This window comes from Paramisgurnus dabryanus, chromosome 6 (genome assembly GCF_030506205.2).
Source record: "Paramisgurnus dabryanus chromosome 6, PD_genome_1.1, whole genome shotgun sequence".
In the NCBI taxonomy this organism is placed as follows: domain Eukaryota; kingdom Metazoa; phylum Chordata; class Actinopteri; order Cypriniformes; family Cobitidae; genus Paramisgurnus; species Paramisgurnus dabryanus.
In genome coordinates this window covers 8072854-8096282 of record NC_133342.1, presented here as the reverse complement: position 1 = coordinate 8096282, position 23429 = coordinate 8072854, and the positions used below count along the sequence as shown (strand labels likewise).

General features: G+C 37.1%; 1 protein-coding gene across 2 annotated transcripts; it reads right to left on the bottom strand.

The window, feature by feature from the left end:
* Positions 1-567: 567 nt before the first annotated feature.
* Positions 568-23153, bottom strand: LOC135744225 (uncharacterized). Of its 2 annotated transcripts, XM_065262219.2 has the most exons (14): positions 23130-23153; positions 19871-19960; positions 15634-15745; positions 15270-15389; positions 13138-13239; positions 10770-10820; positions 10473-10532; positions 10344-10388; positions 7921-7980; positions 7792-7836; positions 6938-7146; positions 4757-4916; positions 1673-1767; positions 568-863 (listed from the first exon to the last, which is right to left on the bottom strand). In XM_065262219.2, the coding sequence occupies exons 1-14, from the start codon at positions 23148-23150 to the stop codon at positions 783-785; spliced, it is 1251 nt and encodes a 416-aa protein (XP_065118291.1). In that variant the 5' UTR covers positions 23151-23153; the 3' UTR covers positions 568-782. The 2 variants fall into 2 exon arrangements, with proteins under 2 accessions (XP_065118291.1, XP_073671169.1); XM_073815068.1 differs by lacking the exon at positions 23130-23153 and having other exon boundaries at positions 15270-15385; positions 19871-20798.
* Positions 23154-23429: the final 276 nt, after the last annotated feature.

The window sequence follows — 23429 nt, the reverse complement described above, 5'->3', positions numbered from 1 at the left end:
CAGGGGGTGTTTTTATTTTTGTTCCCAAAATGTTATTATAAAAGTTGAGATAACACTTTTAAACAACATTATAATGTTTAATAATAATATTTTTAGAACATTATTTCCTAACGTTCTTACAAAGTTCTCTGTTGTACATTTAATTTTTGTTCTTAGAATGTATTTTTGAAAGTTAGGATAACATTCTATAAAAACATTACACATGTTTTGTGGTGATATTCCTTAAATGTTTACACACAACATTTTTAGAACATTATCCTCTAACAATATTTTTCAAACATGGTCTACCATAAGTCTTAAAACGTTTCCAAAATGTTCTCCTAAAAGATATAATCATGTACTTTTAAAACACATTTAAAACATACGTTTTTAGTGATAACATTGTTGGAACATTATGCCCTTACATTTTTGTAAAGTTTCTTTTTCCAGTTTGATATATGTTCCCAGACAGTTGTATTTAGAGTCAAACTTCTTTAATAACAGACATGTTGTGTAGTAACATTATAAGCTTTAACAGAAAACAAAATTACACATGAAACATAGGATAAATTAACATCCGGACATTTTTACACATTGGTGGTCTTCAACATGATAAAAAAAAAAGATTTGTCCAGTTAGCAGATTCAAGCAAGCCGCTCCCTTCAAGCAAGCCGCTCCCCTCTGGAGCTGCTGCTGCATGTTCATAGGATAAATTAACTAAATAAAAAATCTAATAGAACTGCTTAAATCTGAACATTTTTAAACATTTCTGGTCTTCAACATGATAAAAAAAAAGGATTTGGCTAGTCAGCAGATTCAAGCATGCCGCTCCCCTCTGGAGCTGCTGCTGCATGTTCTTCACTATCCATGGATGGTCCTCCAACCTGCAAAGACAATTAATATAAAATAAAATCTGAATAATTTTTGATTTCTTAAAAAAGTAGATGCTGTTGTCTTTTGAATGCATGTAAAAACAAAGGTAAATAAAAACAAATTATTGCATTACAATTAAGTAAAAGTTCAAATAAAAACAAAGTAAAACAAAATAAAGTTATTAATACTACATACAGAAAAAATATATATTTTTAATTTATATTCATATTTTCATATTTTTAAATGTAATTATTTATATATCTAATTGCAAGTATAATCTTTCATAAACAGCATACACAAATAGCTTATTTATATTTACAACAGAAAAAATGGATAAATGAACCAAACTACTAAAAACGTTTCTGTTTTTTTTACAAAGGCATATTTTCTTTTGGTTTTGTCAAATGAGAAAACATTATTTGAAAATGTACATTACCATCAAAATAATCGTTTGTTGCAGCCCTAGATTCAATAAACACTTATGTCTCAAAAATCTAAACAGACTTTTTCACAAAAGTGACAGCCCTAGCAGCTACATGTCAGCTATACTGTAAACTGTAAAGCAGTGTAGGTCAGTTACTTTTTTGCGAGATCAGGCTTTCTTGCTTAGCCAGATAGTTGTGTTATGTCTACCCTCTTAAAGCCAATACATTTTCATCTTTGATCTAATCAAGTTTGTGTTGTCACAATAGTGGAATTTCTATATAATTCTTATAAAAAATAAATTAACACAAGTCACAAATGTATGTGAAAAAAGCATAATTTGCTGAAAAGCGAATACTTTACATCCTTGTCTTTTAAACAAACAATTAACACTGACCTGAGTGATTCTGTGTGGAGCATATCGTAATGTATCCGCTACACAGTTCTCAATCGTTTTTTGAAGAGTCGTGGGGTGGATCTTCTGGCAGGCCTCTAAATATAAAGGCAAAGAAGGAAAAAAAATCAGAAAAGTATTACAGTACATTAATGTAGCTGAAGCAGTAATTGAAAAAATAGTTGTAGCCTTGTAGTTTCAACATTTCAAGATGAACCCTTTTATGTCTCAGGGGAGATCACGTGATCGTGACGTAGCCTGTGGGAACTATGTATAGGAATGGTAAGACAGACAAACAAACTAACAGGCATGAAAACGGGTCATGGGTGAAAAAGGTGAGAAGGGTGCTCGAGGGCCGATGTGGCCTCTGATGGGGCTGGGAGGTGGGGGGACTCCCCCAGTATAAATATTAAGGCCTCATTAGGGGACATGCTGTAACTTAACTTGTTTATTCTTCAGGCGTATGATTGGCCAAGGACAAAAAAGAAGGAAGGAACCCAACATCCCCACCACACCCCCACACGTGCGTAGAAACAAAACGCACACCATAACATATGCAAAAAATACATTATGACCATTAATTCAATTATTTGATTCTGACGGACAATTTAGATTGTAAATTTAAAATGTAAACATTTGACTAGTATCTGAAACCATGTTTAATTAAATGGGTTGATAAATGTGGAAAGCTGTAACAAGTAGCATTCCCTTACTATTTTACATCTGCAATAATTTTATTTAGCCAAAATCTGACCATCAGTCGCAAGGCCATACAATTTAAAGTTGACCTTGGAATAGGGTGGACCTGAAGGCCTACCTGACATTTAAATTGACTTAATTTTACAATATAGTACTGGTTAAATCAATTACATTATGGTTTTTGAGTCATGGGTTGAATAATTTTCAGATCAGCAAAAAAGTGATGTGGGAAAATAAAATAAGAACAAATCAAGAAATTACAAGCATATAAAATATTAATATATATGAATCTCTCTAAAGGGTTTTTTTCCTCCTAGGAGTTTGTGCACGTATGCGCCCACAGAAAACAACTCACTTTAGCATCTTTGTCGCTCAAATAGTTAATGTAAATGATAAACTTTCTTATTAACAGTATTAATAACAGTATGTTCTTATTAACAGCATTTCATGCATTATTTTGCAGTTTTACTAAGTTAAGTAACTTACAAGCGAGGAGTAGCCTATGTCCATTATTCGTTCCAATCCATTCCAATAAAAAATCTTTCAGGTCACATACATATACATACATACATACATACATACATACATACTAGAGCCCGACCGATATGCATTTTTTGGGGCCGATGCCGATACAGATATTAGGGAGTAAAAAAAGACCGATAACGATATATCGTCCGATATTCTTTATGTGTATATTATAGTACAGTACACATATACTACAGTATATTATACTACAGCAGGCTACTGTATATATAATACACTATACATTAACAGAATATAGTATATATAAATACTTTTTTTGCAATGATCACTCACAAATGTGGTGATCAAACACTTAAAATGACGTGACAAAGATATGTAATATAGGCGGGTGTGTTTTACAAGTTAACAATAAACTTTATTATCCAAAATGATTCTAATATGGTTAACCAGCACAAAACAGTAAACTTGACTAATTGTAAATAACTTTAAAACACAAATAAAACAAAATACATATAACTTAAATGATTGTCAGTTTTGACGAGAATAATGTTATATTTGGCTTATTTTGAAAATGGAAACTTATAAAGTCATTGTTTATTAGCTTTACAGTAAGTTATGTACTTCACAAATTAATTAGAAAGTTACCGTTAAGACGACAATGCTTGACTTGCTGTAAAACATAATGATGTAGGCTTATGTTTAATGTACTGCACAACGTTTTTATAACACAAACCCACAGTCTTCTGCCGGGACTTTAAACTTTTATAAAACTAAAGCGTCTGCTCTCCGCCTCTTTTATTTAGCGAGGGTGTAAAGTTGCGCGAGCTTATTTAATCAATTGCTTTGAAATGAGCATGTTCAGTAACAGCACAAGCAGCTGTACTCCCACAGACTGCGCGTCAGTTAAAGCGCGTCCTTTCTCCCACTTGCGTTTTAAACAACTCGCAAGTGGACAAAAGAGACGGGTTAAAAACACCAAATGTAAACCGGAATGTGTCTTTCTCGCCCACTTATAATCCAATCGACCAAAGCGCGTCTTAATACCAGGTGTAAAATGTTGTGAAGAAACCGCGTGGCTGCCTCCACCTAAACTGAGAGACTGACTGAAGTGAAGGGGGGTTGGCTGGTGTCACTACAGTGAGTGACCTGGGTCACCATTAGCAACCAGTAGGGCGCACTCTGCTGGACAAACAAGTACTTATATCTTTCAAAAGCATTTAATGTCTTCTGTAAGGAACGTTCATATCGGCTTCATATCTGCGGCTTATACGCCGATACAGATATATCTGCGACAGGCTCATATCGGCCGATAAAATCGGCAAAACGATAAATCGGTCGGGCTCTAATACATACATACATACATACATATATATATATATATATATATATGTTGTTTTAATTTATATGTTGCCTCAGACTTCTACAGTGATAGTTTTACAGCGTTTTGTGTCTTCCACTTGACTTTACGTCAAGAATGCAGTTGCTCTACACATCTTCAACAAGCGTGCATGACTAAGAACACAGAAAGGCAGATGACATCACAGTAGCGCGAGAGCGGTTTGAAAGCAAATGTCCTTATGACTTCTCGATTCACTCTCGTGGTACTTTGATGTCACCTGCCTGTCTGTTTTTGCAGCGCAGCATGAACTCAAACAAACCTAATGTCTGGGATACATTTTGGATGACTGTGATGGGCGCGCGCAATACCCCCCCACCCCCTCAAAAAAGTTTCTTATCGAATCTACACGATTCACGTGGGTCACCTATTCTGGCTTCAAAATGGCAAATTTCGCCGAAAGCTGAGGGATTTTCATGCCTGAACTAATCCCTCTCCAATTATATAGTAGAAATGAGAGTGAAAAGGTCTTGGGTCACAAAATAACTTCAAAAATAAAAACAACTTACGGATTATGATGGGATATATAGCCAGGTCCTGAAAATTTCTTTTCCCCTTTCGACCCTTCAAACTGTAATTGGCCCAAAGAGCATTTGTTCCAATTTTTCGCATTATCCGTCGTACAGAGTCACCAGGAGATTTACCACCCAGCAGTGACAGATAATCAACCTGTAAAGAGAATTAATGCAGAAAAATAGTTATCTGATAGGACAATTTCCTTTTATAAAATTATAATAAAATTTCCTATTATAAAATTATAACATTATTAAATATTAGTAACTACAATTTGCCTTGCCTAAATTCATAAGAACATTACCACATAGCCTAACACTTGCAACATCACCGACACGCATGGTCCATTTCTGCTTCAACTTCACATGCACATTCTTAACCCGATTATGCTGAATAAACTGACGATGCATTTGGTCATGTTAACGCAATAACTTTGAACAATTTACCTTACACTAAAACAGCAAGAAAAAAATCACACAAAACTTAAGGTAACGGGCGGATCTGATACAGCTGCTGAGGTAATTACAGCTAGCTATACTTTCATTAAGCAACTGCTATATAAACAAAATAAGCAATCAATCTGTACATATATAGACAAAAAAAATTTTTTTAAGTCCATAAGACACAGGTTCAACAACATGTTGTGAGATATATACCAGGTGTTTATACCACTTTGGGCAACATACTAGTGTTGTGCCGATAGACGATAGTATCGTGTATCGACGATCGTCCGACATATCGCCAATGGCAGGCTTTCATGGCGATAGTCATGACGATAGTTGGCGAATGGTTGTTATTATCATCATCATCATAGTTTTGCATGCTTTTCCTCGCATGAGGGTTTGTGCTTCACTTTACGCGGAGAGCTTGTAGAGAGAGAGTTCCTTCTTGCACGCAGATGCACTTAATGCGCGCGTCTCGGACTCGTTCTAGCACCTAAATCCAGCGCGTGGATGAGCAGCTACGCTTCCCTCTGTCTCACATGCACGCGCTCTCGCATCTGTCCGAAGTCTAAACATAAACTGAAGTAGTAATCCTTATGTATTTGTGCGGTTTAATGCGTTTCATGCGAGCTGAGGCAAACTATTCTTTTTGTTTAAAATATAACCCGCTGCACAGAGCTGCGCTCTGTCTGAACTTGAAGTCAGATAGTAATCCTGTTTATGATATGCTTTTCAAGGAGTTTTAGCAATACATCCCTCGTGTTTAAAATATGATTGTGTTCCGCTGGACCAGTGTGTTTAAAAAGGCACCTCTGAGAGCACCACTGCTTGACACGTGTAACCTTCTGCAACAGCACTAAACAAATGCATTTAATTATTTTGATGTGCGCTGCGTGTGTCTGCGCAGGTGCATGTTTTTACAGTCATTAAGTAATCGTGTTAAAAATCAGGATTCTGATTTTTCCCATAATTGAGCAGCCCTATCTCTGACATTTCCTTGCACTAGAGAGGTTGTTAGCGCGCAGAGGGTTAAAACCAGCGCGTGTCCTGTTCTCCCTCTCTGGCACGCAAAGAGCGTCTGGGCTTTAATGACGCACTCAGATTAATGGCATTAGTTTTAAGAAAGATGCATTCATGACGGTGTTGCTCTTGTTCTTTTTTCCACCAATCAAGTCTTGTCATAAATGAACAAATAAATAAATGAGTAAACTACTGCCCCGCCCCCCGATACTATCGTGTATCGCCGATCTCACAGGCTGACGATAGGACGATCTCAAAATGGGGCATATCGCCCAACACTACAACATACAGATATTTAGCGTTGAAAGTGCGGGACGCGGCCGCACTCCGGTCAAACAAACATTGCAAACTTTAACACAATTTCCCACACACACTTCAACCTCAGAATCCCAATGTCCTAGCGTGACAAGAAAAAAAATAAAACACAAATACCAGGCAAAACAAGAAGCCGCAGTCAGTAGGCAAATATCTTGATTGAGCCTATTAATAAAATCCTTTTCTAGCAAAAAAGAAAAAAGATTCTCATATCTAATATTAAGCTATTAAACATGCAAATTAATAAGTAGATTAGCAAGTTAATGATCAAATAAGTAAGCCCCGCCGTCCTTACGATAATATTGTGTATCGCCAATCTCACAGGCTGATGATAGGCCAATATGAAAATGGAGCATATCGCCCAAAACTATTATACAGCAATGTCCTATTTTCACATACCACTTTCTTTCTGTGAGCTGTGTCCTTTAGCTTGTCAGAAGCTTCTTCAAGTTGGGCTGGAGTCTGTAGTGACCTGGTCAGCTCTTCAATTTCAGGGTCATCAGAACCCATGTTTTTGGTTAAAATGGACTGAATGGTCTCTAGAGAGAGTTCGATCTTGTCCAGTTTAATAAAGATGGCCCTCACATATGCTGGTATACAAGAATCATCTGAAATACAAAAATACATCTGAGCAATTGTCCTATGGTTATTTTGACCACAAGAACTTACAAATAGGTTCAGGTATGAGTGTGTGCAAGGCAGGGTCTTAGGGGCCCCTGGGCTTGAGTTTATGTTTGGGCCCTACCTACTCTACAAATTACCTCAACTATAACATGATTATGGAGCACAAAATACATCAAATTTTAAATATAATAAATATGCTGCTGAGCCAGAAATAACACTGAGCAATAAAGCAAGAGATGAACCGAATTTTAAAATTTGTTGTCATATAAGCATCCACTTTAGGTTTGAGACTATAGACGATGCACTTGTCCATTGCCGATGCCTGACAGACTTAGGCACTGATTACACAGAACAAGAGCTGAGCCCAGTGGTTACCAGTGATTGACATAACATTCCATTAAGCATTTTGCTGACATCTCACATGTACCCATGAGAAATGACATGGGTTGTGTAGTTCAACACTACCTACTTCATCATTGTTGATTCTTCGTTAAATGGAAACAAAAATCTGTTCTAAACCTTACCAGGCTTTGACAAGTCCCAGAATACTGAACCATTGGTAGGTGACAATGGCAACTAGTTTTTGTATTGTTCTGATGGCAATGGCAATGATCAAGAATCCAACTTACTCTGAGTGTTTGAAGTTGTATTCGGAGTGCTGGTCAAAGAAGGACCTACATTTGTGCAAAATAAGACATTAAAATTGTGTAGAATTATGATGTCACCAAAAGCAAGTTGTCTTGTGATGATAGGCATACCTTGGTCACTGCTCTGTAACATAGTCCTGGTTGAGGTCACATCTAAATTTGTGAGCAAAGCTGCCAAAAATAGAAAAAAATAAAAGCTGGTTACATCAAGGTTTCATCATGTCTAATTTAAGACTTTTTAAGGACTTAAAGGCACACTGTGGAGTTTGTGACCTAAAGAGTTGAAGCATTTGAGGGTACCCCCAGGATTGTCAAACCTAAATTCAAGGCTTTTAAAGACCTTTTTAATACCACTTCAAATGAAATTTAATACCTACATCGCACCCATTCGGGTAGAATAAATCATTTTAAATAACGTAATATACCTCAAATAATTACTATTTACAAGTGTTTGAACATTCATGACAACATGCCTCTGAAAGGCTGAATCCAAGGCCCAAACGGCCTAACCCTTATCTTTACCCAACAATCAAAACCAAAAATCAAATAGATTTAATAAATTTAAATGTATAATTATTGTAAATTTGAAAATCCCTAAATCAGGGATGGGCAACTGGAGGGCCAGGGGCCAAATGTGGCCCTCCTCTTTATCTTGTGCAGCCCACCACGTTTTAATATGACCATTATGTCGGAGAAGGTAATTTATGTTAAAACAATTGCCTTGTTTGATCCATGAAATAATCTGCAAACCAAACAATAACACCAACTTTAAGGTATTTATTTTGCTGTTTAATATAGTTAAGATAATAACAACATCTAATAACACTCATCAGTAATGCTGTGAACCAGAACAATACTGACAAACAAAATTAACCATATTATGGCAAACACAACAACAACAAGAGATCTGTTCACTGCACCAAACAAAAAACTGGACACAAGCTCATATATATATATATTTCTGTTAATCTTTTCTGTTAATCTTTATACAGGACCATACTAAAGTTTTCTAATGCTAACTTAGTGTGACAATGTAAATATGTAGCCTATAGTATATATTGCAAGTTGATATTATACAAATAAAATATATAATAGCTTTCAAATTTGCGTTATTGTTGCAGCTTATTATTGCATGGATCACACAAGACTATTGTTTAACATATAAATGAACTTCTCCGACATAATGATCATATTAAAACGTGTCTTCTCTACCTAGATTTACTAGAGACGGATTGTGGAACAGAAGATTGTGTGTGTCATTGATTAAATCAAACAACCGATCACAGGTGCGAGGACACCCGTCATTGTCCCGCCCCCACAGTCCCAAAGTCAACTTAATCGAGCAAGGGCATGTTGTGCAGCTGCGAGCGCATAGAGAAAGTCGAGCGAGCGCTCATCCCAGCCTTTACTTTCTCATCCCAGCCTTTTTTACTTAACTTTTAACTTTGCTCGCGTGACTGCATTTGTGCGCTTTGAACAGAGGTGTGCTCTCGAGAGGACGTTTTTCAGCGCGCGAATAGTGTTTTGTGAACACGCGAGAATGCTTTCCCGCGCGCGAATAGTGTTCTGCGTGTTCGCTAAGATGCTTTTCCGAACATGGATAGTGTTCTGCTCGTATCTGTCGCTCGCGCGTAGTTTTTGTGCACAAGAGTTTTGTGTCTGAATTAACAGCATATAAATCTATTGATCATTTGAAATTAAGACCTCCATGAAAAATTCAAGGCTTTGAGGTGAAATTCAATACCTTTTAAGGCCTTAATATGGGAAAATGAAATCCAATGCTTTTTCAAGACTTTTAAGACTCCGCGGGTACCCTGGTAATTTTAAATGATTCCTTAGGCCAATTTAGAGCGCTTGACATCATCAATGCTCCGAGTGGGACTGCCCTCCTGAAATACCTCCTATGTAAGTTTTAAGGAGACTGACCGTCTCTGGCCAGGTCATGTGACCTGGAGAATGCCACAAGATTTTTGTCAACACTGGAAACATTTCATCACTGGATAGTTTTTTTTCTCATTTATTTAAAGTGTGGTTTATGTCAGCTGAATGTGCAGAACGGTTCAGAGAAGACAACATATTTTATCACATTTCAACTCAGTGGTAATTCATAAAACATATCTGAATACTCCACATGAAACTTAAGTCTTCTGACCTTTTACCATTGTGTCGATTTATTTTGATTAATACGTGCGAGGGAGAGAGAGCAAAAGAGCGGTTAGTTTGGAGATCGTGAAGTCTTGTTTACTTTTACCAGAGTGGGACTCTCTATCTCTTCTGTTTTTTCAAGTAAACAAGCGCCCTGTTAAGCGCTGCAGTTCATCTACATTACTCACCGATCAAATAAGACTTTGGCTTTGATGGCCGGATATCAACAGTCCATATATAGCCTACTATGGCCTGGGACTCGGAGCAGGAGCATATAAGAGGACTTGTTAACGTCAAGGGCATACAATTTCGGTAGATCATTAATCTTAGAACCGTTGGCAACTAGTTTGTGTAATGTTTTGATGGCAATGATCAAGAATCCAACTTACTCTGAGTGTTTGAAGTTGTATTCGGAGTGCTGGTCATAGAAGGACCTACATTTGTGCAAAATAATACATTAAAATTGTGTAGAATTATGATGTCACCAAAAGCAAGTTGTCTAGTGATGATAGGCATACCTTTGTCACTGCTCTGTAACATAGTCCTTGTTGAGGTCACAGCCACATTTTTTAGCAAAGCTGCCAAAAATTGGGGGAAAAAAGAAAAGCTGGTTACATCAGGGTTTCATCAGGTCTAATTTAAGACTTTTAAAGACCATTATGAATAAATCTGAAGACCTATAACACGACCTAAAAAAAGTAAAGGCTTAATGCTTTTTTTAACCCAGTGCTTTGAAGCTGAAAAACTTAGTTTATGCATTTATAAACTTGTTTATAAAATGTATAAACAAAACAAAAAAAAGTGTTAAAACTTACTGGGGCTGTCCTCGTTGTGTCTGGCTGAAAAGAAATCCATTGATGGGGTGACTAAAAACACAAGGTAATAGCAAGTTAGTAAATCAATGAAGTTCACTGAAAGTATATACTAGCAATGTTCCCTCTAATTTTTATCAGCACTGAGCAAATTTTTTTTTTTTCTGAGCGCACATTTCAATAATGTGAGCAATTCGCAACCACACGACCTGTCGAAAATGACCACGAGCCTGCGTTAGCCATAGGGGATTCAAAGAGATGACAGCAAATGCATCAATATGTCATTGATATATGTGGTTGATTTTTATTCAATATTCTTTATAATGGTTGTACTTTGGGAAAGTTTAATGATGGTGTTTTCCCAGTCAGTTTAGTTGAACTTAAAGGGGTCATATAATGCCATTTGTGTACAAGTTGATATGATTCTTTAGGGTCTAAATGAAAAGTTTGTAATATACTTTCTTAAAAATTTCTAATTAGTAGGCTATTGTAAGAAAACAGTAATTGTAACTGGTCAAAAACAGCTTTGTTTTCAGCACTCCTGAGTGTATATTCTTTAAATCAAAATGAGCGTTGCTTATCACGCACCCTTAGTTCTGTGGGAAATTTAACACAACGCACATGGAGCGTTGCCATGACAACAGTTGAGTGACACGTTATTGTAGAAAAAGATGACGGTCCAAAGAAGTTAGAAAATTACGTTTCTGAACTTTGATCTATCTCTGTATTTTCTGGCAGGGTAGGAGTGAGATACGAACGCTATGGGCTCTATCTTGCACCCAGCGCAATTGACTTTGTCAGTGACGCATGTATCATTCGTATTTTGCGCCGGCGCACAGCGGGGTTTTTCCCTCCACAGATGCACGTCAGCAAACTAGGGAATGAACTTGCGTTCCCTGGGCGGTTCAGCGCAAAAAGGAGGCGTGTTGCGGCGCAAACCATCTCTTATGCTATTTTGCAGTTTCAAAAAACAATTGCGCTACTAACCAAAAAAAACTAGTCTAAAGTCAGTGGCGCGTTGCGCGTGGTTCATTATGCTATTTTAAGGGCGCATGCTTGACCATAATGTATAGCGTGCACAACGCGCATACACTTTGCATCTAATCTACACAGATGCAACAGTTATTTTTGCAAATCATAAATTGCTACACTTAAAAATATTAATACACGAGATAAGGGGAATCATAGTGGTGAGCATTGTGGTGATAGTTTTTATTTATTCTCATGCAAATAACGAGAAAAATATTTTCATAACTTTGTTGTGTGGCTGTATTACGTTTATTTTATGTAAATAATAGTTAAAATGTTTTCATAAGAAACCTTAATGTATATGAACTTGATTTGTAAGAGTACTTTGGGGTTGGACCTTGCTTGCGTTTCTTGGGTCCGATTTCAAAGCCCCCAAACCCTTTCAGGGGTGAGGGTGGATGCAGCGATGTCCTCTGCTGGCGTCAGGTCATGTGTAGGCAGATCCACCTCCCGTTACACGGCGTGCCCGATTTATGCTGGCAAACTTGGGATTTACAAGAACGTCTGTCTCCTCGGCTGTGAACCGCTCCTGGCGTGTGCCTGGTAAATCCGTTATAATAATAGCAACCCGCCATGGAACTTGCGCCCTTGCGTTTAAAGGGAATGTTGGATAGCGTTCTGATTGGTTTATTTGACGTTACGCCCAAACCACACCTATGAATAATGAACCTACTTCAGACCAACCCCTTATTGATTTGCGCCCGGCGCATGAGTTATTTCTCATGCCGGGAAAATAGCAACAGCGCCCAAGATCCGCCCACAAACTCACTTGCGCGTTGCGCTTCGCACTTGCGTTTCAGATCGTTAAAATAGGGCCCTATGTGTTTATGTACGATAGTTCATAGACATATTGATGTTACAGCTAATAACCATAATGCGTTGTTCTTTATAAACGTAGGATTATGAATTATATATTTAGAACGTCATACATAGAAAAGATGCCGTAATGTACCCTGTGTGTATACAATGGCCGTATTCATCGTGAAGCTTGCAAGCGATCTATAACTGCTGGGGATTCCCCGAGAGTAACATTAATCTAAGCATACTTTGAATAAACATTCTAACGTACATGCAGCTTGGTTGTCACATGTCAGTATTTTAAATGTTTATTACCTAACCTGCATCACTTTTGATGCTCAGATGTTTAACCCCTGGAAAAAAAGTCGTTTGTGCGGTCTGAAAAATCTATTGCGCAGCAACTTTGACTGGGCTGCGCGGCCGTACGCGCGCGCAGCTTAGAGGGAACATTGTATACTAGTATGCCAATTTCTGAGGAAAACAAGACACAAAGATTATACACAAACATCAAATATGTTGTGGTTACTCGGCAACATTTACTTACAGGAAGGCATGTTTGGCATCTGTGGAGTCTGGGGAGTAATTGTGGCAGATGTGGCAGTCTTTTTCTTCAATCTCTTGGCAAAAGGCTCATCTATATCTGTATCTAATGGATATATATATATATATATAGTATATGTATTATATATATTTTTGTTGGTGTTTGTTTTTAGGGATGTAACGATTCACTCAACTCACAATGCAATACGATTTACAATAATGGTTTCACGATACGACTTTCTCACTATTTTTTTAACGAAAGAGATTTAAGACAAATTATAAATGAGAAAGTGTTTATTATTTTTCAGACAAAATTCTGCACATTTTAATTTCATCTTGAAATATATTTTGTCAAATTATAACACAAAAAAAAAATTAAAATCCCTTTAAATTTTTCAAATCAATCTTTCTGTTTGTCTGGTCAAGAAATGGACACTGGTACCTTCACACACTATGTAAAACGACTGTAAGATTAGTACCACATTGACAGGGATTTTACATTGAAATAAAGGCAAGATTTTAATTTTGTTATAATTTGTAGAATTACACTTAGAAAAAATGGAACACATTTAGAAAAATATGCCACAACCATCAAGAAGTTATTCATTTTTTTTATTTTTGTTTAAATCCATATCCGTACATTAGAGAAATGGTGATTTTCCACTGCACAGAACCAGCTTGCCTCGACTCGCCTTTGTTTGGTTTTCCACTGCGTAAAAGTTGTACCTGTACCAGCTTCCAGGTACTTTTTCGTACCACCTCCAGCGAGGTTCTAAGCAAGCTGAGGCGAGACTAAAACGTGACGTGAAAACCAGGCAGACTGCTGATTGGTCAGAGTGAATTGTCACTATTCACTGCGTCATCATTGCATGCGCCAGGCGGAGTAACGGAGTGGATAACCCATGGAATAACCCTGTCATTTTCAAATAGTTTACTTGTTGTGAGAAACAGCCACATCCCGAGGATCAAAAACAGCATACTCAATTTCCTCCATTGTTCTGTGTGTGTGGGTAGCGGGTGTGTGTTGCGTCTCTATGACAACCAGGTACTATAATTGTGGAGGTACTTTCTGCAATGGAAAACGGAGCAAAAAGCGAGCCAAACCGCGCCGTGTCGAGCCGAGTACTGTGTACTGGAAAAGTGCCAAAAGAGATAGTAAAATAAATAAAACACTTGGTTGCCATGAAAACAATGATACACCTTGTTATCTCAATGGCTCTGGCACTCAACGTATTAATGCCTTTTGCATGAAAATGTGACTGTTGCTTCTCACGGTGCTGATTATTACTAGTCTATGGAAAGTCAAAATGCCAACACATCGGATTTGAATGAGTCAATGTCAACATATTATGTAGGGATGCACCAAATCTAGATTTTTGGGGTTCGACCAAATACCAAATCCATTGGTTAAGATTCTGCTGAATCAGAATACTGAATCCTACTAAAATAAGGTGTGGCCCCTTTAAGAGCTGTGTGCAAGCTGTTAAACTCTCTGCAGTCTGTTGTATGTGTCGTGCATCTCAAACAATCCATGTATGCACATTTGATGCTCATTTTAATCTTATTTTGTTTATTAAGTAACATTTTGGATGGTATAACGTTTGACATACAGTTATACAAGTTTTAATAGGGAATAAAGTGTCCTTGATTCTGTCTGGTGTCTGCAATAACTTTAGCTGTGAGGAAGTGTGAGCTATCCTATTTTTCTTTTTGACACAATGCGTTACACTAAGTAAACTAAACACCTTCGTAGTGCAAAAATGCGTAGTGCAAGTGCGGGTTCGGTGGAATTTTTTTATGTTCGGCAGAAACCAAACCCTTTAAAAAGCCCAATATATGCTGTTGCCATTTCTACTTTGACGGTGCATGCACACTGTCAAATATGCACACTATTAAACTGTATGGTGCACACTGTGCAGCGTGAGCGGAGCAAACCAAGTGTTTTCAGTGAATTTGCATGGAAGTTGAGCGTTTTTTGCTTGCTTGAATCGTCACCAATTGTTATTGATTTTCAATCGGTTGCGAGTGAATCGTTACATCCCTAAAATATATATGTATGTATGTATGTATGTATGTATGGAGAAATGGAAAGTAATAAAATTACAAAAAACAAACAGCCACCAAACTGTCTTTTACCTGAGTCGAGGTACCGAGCAGGTGTGACAATCTTCCTGCCTGCTTCTTCTTCCAGGTCACTTTCCAAATTTGAGGTCACTGTTGCTTGGTTGACCTTGTCTCTAGCCTTGCTGTAGCTGTCTACAAAATATCAGTCGAGATCAGAGCAGAGATTTTCCGTATGTGTGTGTATTTACAGTATATAAGCTTTGGACAAAATAAAGAGACCACTTTTGAGTTCACAATCTCTTATTTTTTTTCCATAGCTGTAAATTATCTCTTTAACTCATACAGTATGTGTGTGTGACAATAATGTAATAATTTGAAATGTCTTTTATTAGTAGATATCTGTGGGCTTAGTTCTCAAGATAAAACAATACAATACCTGTGTATGTTAAAACTGTGACTTTGCATTTGGCCCAACGTGTTTTGTCAGGTATCTCTCTCCTTTTGATTTTGGCAGTCACGTTCTTCTGCGGCCAGTAGCAAAACACAGTCTACAAAAAATATAACATAAAAATGCATATCTTAATAAAAGGAACACAAATAGCCTCAGACACCACTCACACATTGTACAGCCACTATAGTCGTCTACCTTCAGGTCAGAGATATAGATCATTAATATTAAGGACTAAGAGAGCCATGGCAAGTTTTGTGCCTACATCAATTAGAAATATGAATAGCAGATGAATTTAGTCACATATGTATGCCCGTAGCTGTGGATTTTCTGATTACTTTATTTTTATTATAATTTTTTTTTAATGCAATCCCTTTTTAATGTTCCATGCCTACTACTCGTTTATTGTGTATTTATTGTAATTTGCAAGCTTTGGTTATTACTTAATATGTTTTTACATGTAATAATGTGTGTGTGTGTGTGTGTGTGTGTGTGTGTGTGTGTGTGTGTGTGTGTGTGTGTGTGTGTGTGTGTGTGCGGGTTGGTCTATGTGGTTTACGAGGACATGAATAGTGTATAATGACATGTTTATTATGCTATAAAGGTGGTTTACAGGGACACAGACAGTGTCCCCATAAACGGAAAAGCTAAAAAAACATACTAAATGGTAGTTTTTCATAGATTAAAGACTGGCAACAGGTTTTTGTGACATTGGGGTTAGGGACTGGGGTAGGTAAGGGGAATAGAATATAACAGTTTGGACAGTATAAAATGCATTGCGTCTATGGAGATGTCCCCGTAAACCACATACACCAACATGTGTGTGTGTGTGTGTGTGTGTGTGTGTGTGTATGTGTGTGTATATGAGTGGTATATTGTGCAGTGTTTGTGGAACTGTTCATGCATTGATGCTTAACACAAATGAAGTTCCTAACGGATAAATAAAGTTCTTTGAATGAATTGATAATAAACAATCAGAGGTGTGACCAATTCCATTTTACCAGAGTCCAAATGGGGATTTGCACAAGTGTCAAGTCAAATACAAAATCAAAATGTCAAATGCCAACTTAAATCACAGTTTTGAGCAATCAGTAGGCTTGGGTACCGAGTATCGATTGGAACGGGGACTAGCTTTGCAATTTTCCCGGAATTGTTGAAAAGTTTAATTTTGATTCCTAGTTTTGATTCTTTTCTAAACAGACCGAAATCTCGGCAAAATGCAACACTCGACACTCTATTCTCTAGATTTGTGACTTGATTTAGACTCGCGGATATATAAAATTGATCTTGTGCATAAAATAACGTTTGATGACGTTTCTGACAAAATAGAAGAGAGGACGAGTCGAAAGAAAGCCCCGCCCGCACGCACTCACTCTCACCGTCCTCAAACATGTCAGAGCGCCCTCTCTCTCCTTTGTGCATATGAATCAACAACAATTCCGCACATTCAGTTGTCATAACCACCTCAATAAAAGAAAAAACCTACCCAGTGATGAAATGTTTTCTGTGTTGACAAATCTTGTGAGATAACCTTAACTGCACTCTTGAGATAATCACAAAGTGCATGCCGTAGGCTACACACATAGACACATCCAATTCGGGAACTATTGACTCTTTTAAACTGATTCACTTTAATGCACTGAACCCACAAGGTGTCTGAATCGGTGTATAACAATTGACAATATAACAAATCGGTAACACTTTACAATAATGTTCTACTTATTAAACTCTAGTTAACTACATTAGTTAACATTTACTATTAATAAACATTTAATATTAAGAAACTTCATTTCTACAGCGTTATTGTTAATTTCAAAATGTAGGCTACTAAAAATCTACTTTATTGAAATCAAAAGTTTTAGGCCTATTTGTTAACACAGTGGTGTAATTTTTGTTTAATGTAGACCATCTTTTATAATTATATCAGCTCTTAAAAGGTGCCAGAGTGGAGAAATGTAGGCAGTCTTGAAAAATAACACAGACTCAACCTTGATGACTCGACTTAGTCTAGACTTGTGTTCGAGTACATTTCCTTCAGAAAGACAGCTGGTTGCAGTTTTCAACCAGTCCTGCAGGGACTCCCTGACAGGCCATATTTTTGCTTAAACCCTGAAATTGCACACCTGATTCAAATAATCAAAGGTTTAAAGGCTTAATTTGTAGCTGACTAATTGAATCAGGTGTGCCATATCAGGGGTAAAACAAACATATGGCCTGTCGGGGGTCCCTGCAGGACTCAGGGACGTGCACAGACATTTTGAGGGGCAGGGGCTCAAGTGAAATAAAGGGCACTTCTCATAATTATGTATAAAAAAAGTATATATATTAATGCAATTCTGACTTCCTTTTTAAAAAAATATTAAAAAGTTAATTAATTTTATCTTCCTCAAACTCACGCAATTGTTTACTTTTCAAAAGATGTCTACAAAATAATCAGTTGTTCACACAGACACCATGGTCTCCTTAGTAGTCTAGGTTTATAGAGCAGGAAAGGAAGCCATTACACAATGTGCATGTTTTGAAAACATTAAATTACACATTAATTACAAATTTGTTAGAATGCTAAAAACAAAGTTGTGACTGCTGAGTTAGCGCTACATGCCAATAAATGCTATATCATATGCTAGCGTTTAGCTGATTAGTTGTTACTCAAAATGTATTTTTGTCTGATAAGGGCTCAAAATATAAGGTCTGTTTACTAATGTGAGCTTCTGGCATGAGCCTCAGAGCAGAGCTCAACATTATTATTCATGACCCTTTCAAATAGGGCAAAAATAGACCATTTCATTCAAATGACAAATTCTAGGGTTGTAAATGGACATGTAAAAACATTTCTGGATAATTTTTGCACTTAATAAATTATCAAATAACAATTTAACATATAATGACAACACATCCTATGGCACCTTTAATCTTAGGTTTCATATTTATTAGGGTTACACATGTCAGAAACAACAAATATAGATTAGGCCTATCTTATTTGTATTTTATATTTTACTTTTTTGTGATGTCAGTGAAAATTCAGACTGGGCAAGTAAAATACTGAACCATCAGATTTCTTCCCAATCTACTCCAGCACTCCAGTAAAACACATTATACTTATTTAACAGCCATTACAAAAAACGCAAACAAAAAAGCTTACTACTGTAGTTAGCAATTGTATTATTGTTTGTGCTTTATTATTTTATGAGCAGTCTGTTTAAACTACATACACTACACTGTTACAAGTTTGCAACTCTTCAGGTTAATATGGGATTGCCATGGAAAACAATGTCCCTGAATCGTTATGTGTAACAACGTGTCCCATATTTTGTGCATAAAACTGTTAATATAAGAATGCTTTCTTCCTCACACACTTACCGGTAGCTGCCTGCATAATCATGCACATGATCGCGTCTCGTTCGGGCTGAGCTTTGGCGCTTGAAGCGCGAATGATGCAGCACGAGTGTAGACAAACCAATCATAAAGCGTAGTAAGTTAGAGAGGCGGGACTAAGGAAAGGTAAAGCCAATCATATTAGCGATGTGAATTTTGGAGGCGGGACTCATCTGTTAACCGTTTGTGTGCCACAAATAGCGCTATTTTTCTTTATATAAGAGTTTAAATCTCATTTAAATGATTTCTGAATAAATTCATGTTAAATTAAATAAGCAACAAGTAAAAAACACAAGAAACAGACAGACATCAGTTGTTATATGAATAAAGATCATATTATTTTTTTTTTTTAAAAGCACCCCAGAAAAAAAGGGCACTTTCTCTCCAGGAATAAAAAGGGCAGGTGCTCAAGCCCCCTTTGATGTCTATGTGTGCACGTGCCTGGCAGGACTGATTGAAAACGCTAGCTCATTTAAAATAACCTAAACTTTTTTGACCCTGCCTCTTAAAAGAATCGGAATCGTTTGGAACCGGAATTGAAACAAGGAATCGGAAATGGAATCATTCAAATTCAAACGATAGCAAACCCAACCCTAGCAATCAGCAGGTGCGGCAGGATTATTCTTCAGTATAATGTTGCTGCAAACGAGGCTAACTGACCATCTACCAGCATTATTTGCAGAATGTTTAGTTATACTTACCATTTCCCAGAATGACTGACAACAGCAATTGATAGTTCATTTGTGCCAGTTAAAAAATTTCCCTAGCTTTGAATCTCTTAGTTGAAGAAAGTACAAGCTTACAATGTTATTTATTACATGAACTTATCTATTATTAGGAAATAGCCTACCTTTTCAGTTGTCTCTAGCCAGTTCGTTGGCACAGCATCCACTGTGTTGGATTTGACAAATTTTACAACAGCAAACTGGTTGACCGTGTTCTTTGGGAAACAATGAAAATGTTGTCACATTGTGATCTTTCCCCTGAGCAAATGTATATTCATATTATTATTTTATATATAAATGTATACATTTTTTATTATATACACTTACAAGTGTGTTCCACTTGGATGTATTGTTTTGATGTTGGATGAACTAAATGTGTTATATTTCCACTCAATGGAAATATATTAAAATAAAATCTGGGGTGGTTTACAACACAAAAAAAATGCAACTGGCAATTGTAAGACATACAGCCAAATGTGTCATCTGTGGGCAATATTAATTAGAAAAGTATTGCTCAATTTTTTTTGTTACATAATACATGAACAACTATGTTACTGCCTGTGCCTAATAAATGATTACTTCACTTCAGAATTAAAATTTCCTGACAATTTACTCACCAACATGTCTTTATTGGAAAAGAAATAAAGGATTTTGAGGAACACATTACAGGATTTTTCTATATGTAATGGAATTGCAACCAGCGGGTTGAAGGTTACATTACACCATCGCAGCTGAAGAAAAAGGGTCTCATCTAGTGTAACGATCTGGCATTTTGTAATTTCTTTTTCTTTTTTTTACCACAAATGCTCGTCTTGCTCGAGGTCACGGGTGACGTGAAGTTTGTCTGTGTACTCCAGGTCAAAAAGGTAGGGTTAAAAACAACATCTCATCTTCTCCTCCAACTTAAAATCATCTGGCATCGCCTTTTTAAAAAAAAAAAAAAAAGAAGGTAAAAACGTGTTTGGTTTGTAAACACTGGGTTGTATTTACGTCTTCGTCATGCGTGACCTTTCCAACGTAATGTGTGGTGCATCGCAGAGTGTTTAAAATGTATAAAAATTCTGATTTGTTTTTTTTTTTGTTAAAAATAACACTGGATGAGACTCTTATTCCTCAGCTGAAATCATGTAGAGCACTTTGAAGCTGTGATTTGGACCTTCAACTAGTTTGACCGCAGTAAAATCCACTAGGCCTTTATGGAGAAAAATTCTGGAATGTTTCCTTAAAAATATTATTTGTTTTATAACTGAAGAAAAGCCATACATAAATTTATCTTGGGTAAGTAAAATATCAGGACAATTTTTTTTCTAAAGTGAGTTAATCCTTTAAGTCTGTGAACTCCTCAGAATGAATGGAGCAAGGTTAGCACAATCCTCAAACCACTGTCTGCCTCAGTCATAAATGCCTGCCTGCCCAATTGCCTCTCAGATAATGTTTTCATACGAGTGTGACTGTCTCTGGCTGTGTAGACTCCAATCAACCTTGAGTCACAGGGCTGCATGAAGAATGGCTCAAGTCGATCATAGATACGACAGAGCAACATCTTTTCCCCATGCTCTGTCTCACCAGACACTGCAACAACTTCACAGCACTCTAGATCACTAAGAGTGAAGACATTGTTGGGTTTTTTTATTTCTACAGTCTTGTTTGGTTCACGAAGTATCTTGCTCAGTTTGTCTGCTTCCCTAAGCCGCCTCACAATCTGTGAAAGAGGATTTCGCCCAGAACGAACCAATCTCTTTAGCTGATGCAAGTAATTCTCAAAAGAGAAAGCACTGCACTCATCTAGACTTCCATAAAGGTTTGCATCCGATGCCAGGTGTACCAAACTGTGGACATTGTAGACAAGAAACTCATCCCCATACAAATGTCTTCCCTGTGCAATGAAGTACATCAACAACTCCTCTGCATTGTGATTGTAATGTTTTGACAATCTTGGGCAGACAAGGATGGATAATGCCACACTAAAAACCAGGAAGTGCTCATAGAGCTGTTCTGCAATTATGCCTTTAAGCACAATTTTTCCTGTATAGAGGGCAAACTGTCTCAACTCTGTGGCCTTCCATCTATCAATCTCTTCCAACCCTCTTGGCTTCCTTGCAAACACATTGGGAATGCATGCTTTAAGCTTCAGAAGCTGTAAACTGACCTGCTTAACATGGCCAGATGACAGTCTGATTCCCAGTGGTCCCCTCAGCCACATGAGTAACATTTTGCGCATAACCCCAAGGCAACACTGGTGCATATAATCTGCAGGGAACTGATCAATCATGTTAATTGGGAGCAGGCAAAATGGTGACGGAACTGAAGAGAGGTGGTGCTCCTCCTGAGACTGGTCTCGAAATGTTTGATCAGTTCTCAATGTAAGATTGTTTATTTCAGGATATATCACCCGATGGCCATCCCACACTCCCTTTTGTGTGCATTTGTCACAACCATAATATCCTGAACACAGTTTTACGGACTTAACAAGAGCCTTGGCTGGGGCATCACATGTAACACAACGCAGCCTCATCCTAATCAAACCATTGTCTGTCTCTAGTCCATTTTCTATAATGCTGCAAAGGTCACGAACCACATCATCAAGAAAATCAAGATTTTTGGGCTTTGACAACCCAAAACACAAAGCCAACGGAAATACTGAGGGAGGAGATAAATTTAGTTTGCACAACACTGGCCACAGTGTCTTCTTGCTACTTTTAAAAAGTGGCAAGCCATCAATATTGAGCGAAAAGTCGATGAAATCTAATTCAGAAATATCCTGTAAAGGATACATTTTCAAATGATTCAGGAGCTGGTCTTTGCAGTCAAGGTAGATATACTGCATTCCTGATTTAATCTCAAACTCAACACTTTCACTAGTGGCAAGTAGTGTTTTTGCTGTCCTTGGCAGGTCTGGGTGTCCATTTTCTATCAAAATTTTTAACAAAGAATCTACTGCATTGTGTTTTACATGAAATTCATTAGTCCACTGTGCAATGCAATGTCTAAGTGGTAGGTTAGTTTCTCTATAGCTGCTCTGGGACAGGAAATCATCCACATCTCCCTCATCTGCAATATTCTGTTTGACAGAACTCTCTTCTTGTGTAACTTGTTGGGGCAGCAGTGAAGAGCAATGAGGAGAGACATTTGTCGGCAAAAACTCTGCAATATTCTGTTTGACAGAACTCTGTTCTTGTGTAACTTGTTGGGGCAGCAGTGAAGAGCAATGAGGAGAGACATTTGTTGGCAAAAACTCTGATGCTACTGTTTGAGCGCAGTTTGCATATTTTCGTTCTAATCTTTTTGCCCTTTGCCAAATCGATGTGTACTTTCTATCTGACATTGCAACAAAATGAAAGTTAAAAAGAAAAACAAAAAAAATGTTGATTAAAAAAAACATACCGAGCACAATGTTGCATCCATGATGCTTTCACTGTAAAGAAATAGGAACACAGAGAAATTGCAGCATGAGTAAACATTTGTGAAGTGAATCATATTAAGTTGATCATAATAATAATAGGCAGAACTATAACACTCCTAGAAAAGTGTCACAAGAAGAAGACCAAAGTCAACATAATTTCCCCAGCCTGGTCTCATCATTAATAAGTAACATTAACAGGTACAAAATGCACAACGCTGAAACGTACATTATGGATGTATTGACAATATTTAAATGTTTACAACCATATAAATGTATAATAT